This window comes from Thunnus thynnus, chromosome 6 (assembly GCF_963924715.1).
Source record: "Thunnus thynnus chromosome 6, fThuThy2.1, whole genome shotgun sequence".
NCBI lineage: Eukaryota > Metazoa > Chordata > Actinopteri > Scombriformes > Scombridae > Thunnus > Thunnus thynnus.
Genome location: NC_089522.1, coordinates 29,166,873 through 29,178,911, shown reverse-complemented (window position 1 = coordinate 29,178,911; position 12,039 = coordinate 29,166,873). Strand labels below are relative to the sequence as shown.

Sequence of the window (12,039 nt, the reverse complement as noted above, 5' to 3'; positions counted from 1 at the left end):
TATCGCTGACGTCATCACATACGCCCTCTCCGCTGAGCGAAAACATTTGTGTCTGGAGACGTTAGAGACGCGTTTAGAGACTCATTTGGTACCTTTTCATCAGGCTGAATCCGGCTGACGGGAGGTTTAGAATATGGTCTGCGGAGGTTTCACCTGTTCCAAAAATGCGCTTTGTTCCCTGAATGTGGTTTATATGGTGAGTGCACAAAATGGATCATCATGCTAAGTTTCAGCTAGCCACGTTAGCTCAGGCTGACAGACAATATTACTGATCATCTCGCCCTTTTTGTCTCCCGTGTCTCTACAGTCTCTTTACAGGTGATTATTGGTATGTACGTGGTTATGATAATTACATGTTTAAAACGCTGACTTTAGCCAACTAGACAGAAATGTAGAAGTAGAGTTGTGTTAGCCTGTTAGCTATCGCCATTATGTGTATAGAAGCTGCTGTTAGCATGGAGGCCACCTGACCTAAAAATGTGAAACTGACCAGAGGTGGAGGAAGTATTCAGATACTTTACTGAAGTAAAAGTACCAATACAGCAATGTAAACATACTTAGCACTGTACTTGCATCAAGTAAGTGCAATACTAAGTATTATCAGCTAGATGTAGTTAAAGTATTGCAGTAAAAGTAGTGGTTTGGTCCCTCTGATTGATTTATTATTATATATGACATCATTAGATTATTAATACTGAATCATCAGTGTTAGAGCAGCATGTTACTGTTGTAGCTGCTGGACGTGGAGCTATTTTCAACTACTTTATATACAGTTAGCTAGTTTAGTCCAGTGGTTCCCAACCTAGGGGTCAGGCCCCTCCAAAGGGTCAGTAGATAAATCTGAGGGGTCGTGAGATGATTAATGGGAGATGAAAGAAGACATCTGAAATGTGACCCTGACTACACACTGCTATTTGTAAGACGTCAAAAGCTAAAAAGGTTGGAAACCACTGGTTTCATCTTTAACAATGTGTTGTATTTTAAAAGCTTGTTATATCATCCAATGTGTCAAATCTTCATCTGAAAAGTAACTAAAGCTGTTAAATGAATGTAATGGAGTAGAAAGTACAATATTTCCCTCTGAGATGTGGTGGAGATTGTACTTAAATACAGTACTAAAGTAAATGTACTTCCACCACTGGAATTGACAAGCTTGACCCGGCTGTCATCTCTATTCTTTGTCTGTTATCAGCTCGGTTTGTCACCGGGTTTGTCACAACAAAGATTGAATCAGCTCATTTCTTCAGATAGTTGTGTGTTGAGACAGTCAACATGTTGGCTTTAACTCGACCAACATAAACTCACTGTGATTTGTTGATTACACTGAGATACCTAAAAAAAAGAAAGAAACCTCTGTGCTTCCTGCGCTAATGACATCCAGTAAAATAATACCTTTATAAAACTAAATACTGCGACAGACTGAGAGCAAACTTCATGGTAAGTTTTAAAGCTGTAGTGTGTGTGTGGTTTTGTAAGTACAGTACTTGAGTAAATATACTTAGTTACATTCCACCACTGTCCAGTACATCAACACCACTAAATACAACCTTGAAAAGAATCACAATCAACACTAAAACAAGTAAAGTTTCCATAAAACACTTTTAAGTGAGGTCGTATTTATTGCAGAGCTGTTGTGTGGCGTCGTGTCTTTTCAGGTGTTTCTATTGTTCTTGTTCCAGCTGTTATTATGCCAAGTTATTACAGATGTGTCGTTAACAGTTAGTGGAGCCTCCCTTCATTTAGTTCAGTATAGTTAATGTTTGCCAGCGAACAACAGCACATTAATGCTTCACTGATCCGTCTTGTCTTCGTTAAAGCGACATTAACGTTTTGGTTTATATTTATATATTAGTGGATTGATAGTACCGCTGCAACGTCTGTAAATTAAATCTGCAACTATTTTGATGATCATTTTAGTCCTTTTATAAGCAGAAATGCTAAATATTTCCTGGTTGCAGATTCTCATATTTGAGGATTTGAAGCTTTTCTATGTCGTACACGACAGATTTCGGAGCGTTGATCAGAAGAAATAAGACGTTTGGTGACGTCACAATGGGGGCTAAGATATCGTGACAGGCGTTTTTCACTATTTTCTGACACTTAACAACCAAAATGATAAATTTAGAAAATAATGTCAGTTGATAGAAAACTAATTTATTACTATTTTGATAATAAATGAATTGTTTATGTTGTATTTCGAGCCAAAAATGCCAAATATTTGCTGCTTTTTCTCGTCTTCTGTTACCGTAAAGTGAATTTGAAGGCTGTGGGGAAACTGTGACGAGCATTCTCCATTATTTTCTGACTTTTTATAGACCAAACTATTCATTAATTAATAAATAAAATAACTGGCAGATCAGTCAGTAATGAAAATAATTGCTAGATGCAGCCCTGTTGTTGTGTTGTGATACTATCACGCAGGGTTTTGATTATTATCTTGATAAACAGAGTTCTCGTCATACGGGTTGCATTGCAGTTAAGCTTACTAATGACTGTGGAGTTAAATGAAACGTATAGTGAATGCCTCTGATTGTGTGTCTGCGTATCTAATAATTCAGTCAGAGGCCATAATGTACTTAGAGTTCAGTTACATAACTGAAACTATCAAGTCATTAGAGTCAGAGGTGATAACGTCTGTCTCTTACCCGCCGTGTTAATCGTATTTTAAAGTCTGTCCTGTATGAACTTTGGATCAGACTCAGTAGTAAAACTGGCTCTGCGTAGATTTCCTGCCGTTGTGACACACTGGTGAGAAGAGTAAAAACCCCGGGAGAGCTCGTACAGAGTGTGCTGAAAGAAGCGCTCGAGACACGACCCACCCGGTCAGAAAACATTGGAACGCGCGCACACATGTCACCGATCATGTTGTCGACGGCTGAGTCACCGCCGCTGTCACGAGGGCGATGTCGACGCTGAGGCGTAAAATCAGGACAAACAGCAGTGACAGAAAACACTCAGACAAATGATTCCTGCTCCCTTCTGCTGATTAAACAGTCGATTTTTATATAAATGCAGCCATTTTTTATCCATTTAAAGCAGCGACTAACGACTGTTTACATCATCGATTAATCTGATTCATCTCTCAATGAATCAATTAATTATTCTGTCTGTAAAACGTCAAAAATTGTGAAAAATGCCTGTTAGAATTTACAAAAGTCAGTTCAAAACCCCAAAATAATCAGTTTACTTTCAAATAAGACAAAACAGATTTTAGTTCATGTTTGGCATTTTTGCTTGAAATGTAACTTAAACGATTAATCAGTCATCAGAATCGTTGCTGATTGATTAATCAACTAATACTTTGAGCTCTGGATTAATTTGTCAGCATCAGTTCATCAGTTTATAACAGATAATTGTGTAATTCATCTTTATTAAAAATTGTAATTTATACTGTTAAAAGTAATCGACCAAAAAAAGGAGAAAAAAAAAAGGGGAGGCAAAACATGACAGTGAGCTCATTGTTTTTAATTAGTCACAGATGGTGAAAGAAAGTAGAAACTGTCCAGGATCCGCTCGTCTTATGACACAAAACCACGTGAAAAATCACAAATGTTGAACTTTTAATCCTCCTGTTTCTTTCTCCGACTGCTGCTTCACCTGCGTTATTTACTTTGCTGATAATCACAGAGCTGCACATCGAGTGTCGACGGTGTTATGTGGTGTCTGCGGTGATCAAAAAACTCCGTGACCATGTGATCTCGCTCTGCCTCAGCTGACTCTGGTTTTTAACTTCTCCTTTCCCTCTCCGCTCTCTCTCCCTCCCTTCTTCTCCCTTTCAGCTGGTGGGGCTGCTGCTGATCGGCGTAGCGGCATGGGGGAAGGGGTTCGGCTTGGTGTCGAGCATCCACATCATCGGAGGGGTCATCGCGGTGGGCGTCTTCCTGCTGCTCATCGCCATCGTCGGGCTCATCGGAGCGATACACCACCACCAAGTCATGCTGTTCTTTGTATCCTTTCTCTTTGTCTAGTAAATCCCCCACCCCCCGTCCCCTCCTCTTGCATTAAAGCGCCAGTTAAGTTTGATACAATAGATGTTGTTCTCTAAATGTTAATTTATTACTTCCTTGACACGTCGCTCCCAGTACATGGTCATTCTTTTTATCGTTTTCCTGTTCCAATTCGGAGTTTCCTGTTCCTGCTTGGCGATGAACCGCGGGCAGCAGGTGAGTGAGGGAACAGCCTTTTTTAACCGCTGCATCCACATGATATTTATGATTTTTATTATAGTTAATCTATTGTCCTGTTTCTCCCCCCCCCCTCCCCCTCCCAGGTGACACTTCTGAACTCTGCTTGGGGAATGTTGGAAAATAACACCAAGACAGACCTGGAGAGCCAGCTGAACTGCTGCGGGCTGCTCAACGTCACCGACAGCCAGAAACAGTTTGATATGGATTTGCAAGACTGCCCTGCTGTAAGTCTTAAAGATCCGGTTTTCATTGTTCACGCTGTATTCCTTTACTCTTAATTCACATCCTTACATTACTTTGTCAAACCAGAACACACAGACATCCTTAACACACAGTGTAAAAGTCAACATCTGCCCTCAACAAAGATGTCTACAGTCTGTTAAGGATAAGACGCTCCTCATAACTTGAGATCTTGGTCTTTTTCTCCAGTAAAACCTATTTTTTCGGAACCCTGATGAATATTTGTGCCGTATTGAAAACTTCTGGACAGAAAGACCCCAAAAAAATACATTTCTAACTTGTCCTTAGAAGAAAAAACAACATGAAATGCCTGTTTGACACATATTTACACGATATATCCTATTAAATCACCTAAGCTTAACCGGAATCGGTTAAAAGTAGGCCACTTTCTGTCGTTCTCAGAATAGATTTCGGGTAGCTAATACTGGCTCAGCTGACAGACCGTTGACTCACGCTGCTGAAGACTAAAGGCCTTGTCTTCTTCTTCTTCTTCTTCTTCTTCTTCTTCTTTTTTTTCCCCCTCCAGTTATGCAAAAAGCAGAGTTCCTGTTACACCTGCGGGGATATGATGCTGCATCATGCAACGGAGGCTCTGAAGATCCTCGGAGGCGTCGGACTCTTCTTCAGCTTCACAGAGGTCGGTGTCGGGTCTGCACACCTACATCTGATGTTTCATTCACTCGTTTTAATCCGCTCTTATCAGTCTCATAAAGGAGAAGAGAGTTTATTGATCCGCACTAACTTGACTGATGATTGTAGGCGGTCAGAAAAATTGTTCAAAGTTCAGTTTTCGTCAATCAAATCATCCGGTAATCACATGGGCGACGGTTTGATTCTCTCCTCCTGCTCAAATACCCTTTAGCATGAACTAAAGCTCAACAATTTAGGTAAAAGTTTTTGCTAATCGCCACACGTTCCAGTGCAGTGTACATAAACCAGACATTTTTAGGCTTCAAGCAGACAACAAAGAGATTAGAAGATAAGAATAAAATATGCAACATAAACTGACAAATATACTTTTTTATAATAGAAATATTTCTGTCCAATATCGCTATAATTGAATCTCCAGGCCCGTATATGTCGTCTCCATAGATTTAAACAAGATGTGTTTGTACAAAGCCTAATTGATCTTGTTTGTACATTAATAGAATCAGATAAAAACGATGCAGCTTGTTGACTTCCTCCCCGGGGTTCACTCAGTCGGAGGGAAAGTCAACATATAATTAAACTTAAAATGGATCCATTTAGCCCACATTAATTATATTATTACATTAGTTATATACTGATATTACTCAGTAATATTCTAGTTTAATTAAGACTTTCAAAGGTGGCATTTTGTTTAGTGATAACAGCTGCATGGGGGGGGACAGTTGGTAGGTTTTGTGACAGTAACTGTATCTCAAACACAAACTACAGGTTAATTATAAGCAGAACTGAACAGATAGTTTGTTCAATCTGGAAAACTGATGAAATTAAACATCCTCAAAGCAGTTGCAAAATAAAAAGCCCCTGATTTTTCAAAAAAACAGCTGCAGGAAAACCTCAGAAAACAAAAAATAACAACTGAGTCTTTGATAAAAAACTATTTCTGTGTAACTGCTGCTATTATATATATACTGTATATAATTAGTTTGTATTATGGAATTGGGACACAGCAAATGTTTGATGTCGGACTGACAGAAAGTGAGTTTAAAGCGATTTTGACTGGCAGATACTGACAGCTCTGTAGCAGCTCTGTAGCCGTCTGTTGTTTACACGCTAACACTGCACAGCTTCCTGTCAGGAATCGACTTGAGAGATCACCTAGATTGTTTATGTCAGTCTGTAATCAACAAAAAGACTCAGCCCACATAAAACTGAACGGTGTTTCCTCTTCCCCGCAAAACCGTCTTTGTGAACGTAAATTGCACGGAGAGAGAGACCTCATTATCAGACAACATTAGAGATTTTTTTTTTTTTGTGGTTTCGACAACTCACAGAATTTACATTTATGAGCTACGGCTGAGTAAATCTGTCATTATAGCTGCTGAAATCAACAGTCACCAGCGTTACTTCCTACTGTTTGTTAAATGGGACACATTTCTACATTTATATTTATATTCTTGGGGCTCTACTGGAATGTCTTTACATTATTTACAGTAAAAATCTCCTCATTTATCTTATACTGGCTCTTTATGCAGCCCTTCAGTTCAGCCTCTGTCTGAAACAGGCTGTTTTACTTCCTGTCTCTTTTAAAGCTGCGTCGACAAACAGCAGTAGTCGAATTTCACTTCTTTTTCTCGTTCTTTACTTTAGATATAAACTTTTCAAATACATCTATACATGTTTGAGCCCGGATCAGATCCAAAATTTGCGAGCGGACAACGCAAACAACCCGTGGAACAAACTTAAGACAGCTTTTTGCGGGCATGCGCGAAAGATCTGACGTCAGTTCGATGTGGCTGTGAAATGGTAGATAAATTGTTTCAGAATTTGATCCATTCGGTCCTCTAACATTTGGAAAGTCTAGAAGAGTTGCACGATTAACGGCAAGCGCGGAAGATTTGAAAACTCTGTATGCTGTGAAAATACAGAGAGATTTACCTGAATGTGATAGGCTTAATCAGCATAGTGTGAACTCGTTTGGCAAGGGCTTGAATGTAACGGACATTAATTTATATGTAAAAGTTCAGAACTGCAGGTTTAGCATAGATATCTGACATTATAACAGTGTATCAGTGACAGAAAATCACAAAAAGTTGATATGTCCCCTTCAAGACATAAGTAAAATTACGGCTTTTGTGATTTGGAAACTGAGCTTGTTCAAGTTGCGATTTTTAAAAAAAAAAAAAAATTTTTAACCCTTTATTTCTGAAGAGTTTCAAATTAAGTTACATTAAGTAAGTGACAAGGAGAACTTCAGAGTGTTACCAGAAGGTTCATATCTCAGTCTTTCCACATGCCGGATTCTTATGAGTTCCTTCAGCCAGGTCTCAAACGTGGGAACTAGATCAGACTTCAAGTTGCAATTTTGATATAAAAACAGTCCTATCTGAACCCAAACTGCTGCATTTATCTTTTTTTCTTTTTTTTTTTTTTTAAATGTCCTTGTCTGATGTTTGCAATCCTTTGCTCACAGATCCTGGGAGTTTGGCTCGCCGTGCGCTACAGGAACCAGAAGGATCCACGAGCAAACCCAAGCGCTTTCCTATAGTCTGGCCCCCCCAGACGTAGGCGCAGCGCGGCAGAAGCGGTTTTAGACACACACTGGTACACATAGAATCATGCACATCTAGAGGCGCATCAGGATTATATGCCTGATGTACCTCACCAACAATCACAACAACAACAACAACAACAACAACACAGAACGGACAAGCGCACGCAGCACCTGACAAACACTGAAAAACACACAACACACACCTTCACCTGAGACTGAGAAGCTACAGCAACACCTGTCACCTGTCCGGAAATCCCTCTCCCTCCTCCTCCTCCTCCTCCTTCACTCCAGACCTCAACCTGGAAGAACTGGATACTCGTGTATGAAAGGATGACTTGTAATACCGATATCGGTATCGCGACCCAGCCTTGATTCGAGCGCCAGATCTCTCCGGATTGCGGCTTGCTAGTTTGCGACGAGACATCTCTCTGCATGCGTCCCACGCCTGCGCAGACAAACGGCCTCTTTGCTGATTTCATTCCACAACCAAATGACTGTGCGGTGTCCAAAAATTAACTTGTATGCACCTTGAATATCTCTCTCTCTCTAATGTAGTGCCACAACAGATATATTCCTCTGGTCAGTGCTATCAGTGATGTGTAGAGCTGTGTACCCAAACATGTCCAGTGTGAGGAGGCTACTTTTTTTCAGCTGAGTGAGGAGGAGGAGGAGGGGGGGAAGAAAGATACACACTGGACATGTGGTGTAAAGTAGTTTTTTTGAAATGTCTGTAAATGTGGGTTTGTTTTGTTTTTTTTCCAGATGCCACAAATGCCGGGATTTAACAGTCTTAGGAAGCAAGATTAGATTTTTAGGTGACGTAGTTGCTAGTCAATCAGGTTCAAGTATTTATGAACTGTAACTGAGCCAACTAACTTTTAACAGTCAGAGATATAAAGAATGCCAACGGACTGCAGACTCGATGTTGTACATAATCTTTAAATACTGTAGTTCACAAAAAAAAAAATAAATAAATAAAAAAATCATTCTCGATGCATTTTGCCATGTAGTTGCCCCTCTAGCTGGGAGGTTTGCCTGCATAGATGAGGTCTTCGAAGACCACGACAATAATCCACCCCCCCCCCCTCCTCTCCTGTATTTAATATGTTCCTTTGTGTCGCACAGTGATGTCGCTTAGTATAGTTTCTGGTAGTAGAAAAGTGGAATCAGGTACGTATCATTACCTCCTGTGTAACTGGAAGAAATTACAAAAAATGTTTAAAAAAAAAAAAAAAAAAAAATTAACATGAAATAATTTTGGCCAAAACTGCTTATTGCAAACCCAGTTTTGTTTTTATAGTGTTAATTGTGAAATTGTGCTCTTTTGCAATTCTTTTTTTTTTTTTTTTTTGTATTTTTGGAAAACAATAATTCTTTTGTGTAATTATTTTGTTTTCTTAATCGTATTCTCCGTTGCCATGGGCTCTTCTTTTTTTTTTTTTCATTCATCAGTGTTAAATGCTTTGTAAAAAAGAACTTGTTAAATATTTAAGTTAAGTTGGATGATGCACATTAGGCTTAAGTTAAGTTGTAGTTTTGATGATATAACTTTGCTGCCTAACTCGATGTTTGACATTTCCTGTAGAGAAATCACTGCTCATTAGTTCTCTCTTTTTAAGATGTGTTTCTCTTTTTGGATCTTTTAACTTAAGGACTAACACGAACTGTAATTGTCTTACTTGAACCTGTCAACTACGCCGATTATGGATTTCCTTGCTGCTGGTTTGGAGTTACCGCTGGTGTAAACAAGCATTTTGACAGATCTTAAGCATTATTATGCCATATATATTACACCTCACTTTGAATTTGTGTGCACTTGTTATTCAAATGTATCTTGAATTTTTGAGACTTAATTTTACAAATAATAAAACCTCAAATTGGAAACTTTTTTACCTTGAGTCATTGTTTAAAGATCCAGACATGTTTTAAAAATACTCTGCTTTGAATAAGAATTTGTTTTTTGTTTTTTTTTAAATTACTTAAACTCCTTCTCCCTCTTTGAAAGATCCAGAGTCCACAAATATGCAAATATTTTTCATTTAAAAAGTTTAACTGCAGGACACAAGAAGTCTCCAACTTCACCGTAAAGTAAGTTTCATACTGGACCATGATTGGCTCCAAACTCGTTGTGATGTCACGTTTTAAACTCATTTAAGGTGAGAAACTTTCCCGCTTCAGCCGATGTGAAAACTTGTCTTCTAGTATTAAACTCTGCACGAACATCAATCTGCACAGTGAAGCTCAAACATCTGACTGAAGCAATGAGAAGAAAAACACATTTTTGAGTGCAGGATAAGTATCTCTTTAGAGCAATTTATTAATTAGTCGATTGACAGAAAATTAACACCAATTATTTTGATGATCAATTAATCATGTTGAGTCATTTTTTTAAGAGAACAATGCTAAAATTTTGTGGTTCCTGCTTCTTAAATATAAATATTTTCTGGTTTCTTGAGTCTTCTATGATGGAAAATTGAATATCTGGGTTGTGAACTGTTGATCAGGACACAACAAGACAGTTAAGGTTGCACGTTGGGCTTTGGGAAACAGTGATGGGCATTTTATAGAACAAACATATAATCGATTAATTGAGAAAATAATAGACAATAAGAAGAATATTGGATAGTTGCAGCCATAATGTCTTCTACAACTTTCCAGATTCAAAGTTGATCCCCAAATTGCTTATTTTGTCATCTGTCATATTATTTCTTACTTTCTAACCAGCTTATTGAGAACATAATAGACAGATTGATTGATAATAATCATAAATAATCATTAGTTGCTGTCCTTTATCTCTTAGTGTGTCTTTTTAGAAAATACACCCTGAATCTCACTTTGAAGTTTGGCTACAAACTTCATTAGAAAATATTTGCAAAGTATTAAAAATATTGTTTATGATATATATGATATATTTTTTTTGTTTTGTTCTGGTGATGATTTAAAAATACTTTCAGATAATATTGAAAAGTAAAACATAAAACTTAAAATGTGGTTCGATGTAAATAAATTAAGTTTTTTGGTGTAATTTTAGACCATAAACTCTCCTGTAAACTTCACACAGCTTATATCAGGATAAAAGCATCCAAAAGACGGGATTCATGGCAGCAAACCAACAGACTCAAGTTTCAAGTCAAGGGCAATAAAATTGAAAGATTTAGCGGAATTACAGTAAAATTACAGTAAAAACACTCTTAAAAACTGTTATGTTTAGAGCCAAAAAACAGATTATTGCTTGAAAAAAGTAGTTTGTGTTTGTACATGTACTATATTGAAGCAGATATGTATTTCAGTGTGAACTTCAATGTTGTTCAAATATTATTTCAGTTCAAGAAAATGTGTAGAGACCAAATATTTGGACAACATGAACTAAATGTTTATGTTTCGTCTTCCATCTTTGGTCGTATAAGAGTGTTGTGAGGTGAATACATGAGGAAAGTACTGGCATGTTGTTATTTTGAGAAGAGGGGCTGGTAATATAAGATTCTCTGTCTCCCTGTTCCTCTTCAATCATGGAATATTATTATTAAGTTTTATTTATTCAGGAAATCTCATTGAGATCAGGATCTCTTCTGCTGTATACACAAGATCACAATAAGATGATTCATTCACAAAACAATCATCACACAGAACCTTGTCACCAATATCTGAGACAGTGTGTATTATTTCAGTACATAAAACACCTAAAATACACATAAAGGAACAAATATATGTGGTTTGCATTTGAATGGCAACACTTTACTTTAAAACACTTTGTCACAGTTGAAATGTGGATCATGCAGGCTGCACATTTTAATTAGTCATTACAATATTGTTGAGTTATTACATTTTTTAACAATAAAGTTGCCACTAAAGTCATAATCTAATAACTTGCACACAAAATGTAATAACTTTTTGGCAGATTATTGCATCACTTTTTATTACATTATGAGTTTCAACAGTCCCTCAGAGGAACAAGTGTCTCTAACTTTAAAATGTGCTGAGGTTCAATTCAGTATTAAGGTGCCTGAAACCAGTCTGTCCCAGTTCAGAGTTTTTATGAGGAACTTTTAAAAGCCAACCTGCTCAGTGATCTGGTGTCATGGTTATTAACTGTGAGGAACAGTAAGGATGTTAAATAACTTTGATAACAAGGTTTTATAAATGAAGGCACAGGTACTCTGATGTCTTCTAGATGCCAGTGACGACCATCCGGCCTTTTCATAAAACTCACAGCGGTGATTCAGAAAGCTGTCTGCTGTAATATTAATAATAATAAAAACTTTATTGGTATAGCACCTTTCATACAGGGGATGTAGCTCACAGTGTTTTACAATAAAGAGAAGATAAAAACAGGCAAATTAAAACAAGTGCAGATACTGTGAGATAAAAACCAAGCAATCAAATGAATAACAAACATCAAATGTCACTGTGGCA

The 12,039-nt window shown here is 37.7% G+C and overlaps 1 protein-coding gene across 1 annotated transcript; it reads left to right on the top strand.

The window, feature by feature from the left end:
• Positions 1-9,514, top strand: tspan31 (tetraspanin 31). Its single transcript, XM_067593278.1, has 6 exons — positions 1-196; positions 3,780-3,947; positions 4,083-4,163; positions 4,271-4,411; positions 4,954-5,064; positions 7,546-9,514. The coding sequence occupies exons 1-6, from the start codon at positions 134-136 to the stop codon at positions 7,618-7,620; spliced, it is 639 nt and encodes a 212-aa protein (XP_067449379.1). The 5' UTR covers positions 1-133; the 3' UTR covers positions 7,621-9,514.
• The last annotated feature ends 2,525 nt before the right edge of the window (positions 9,515-12,039 follow it).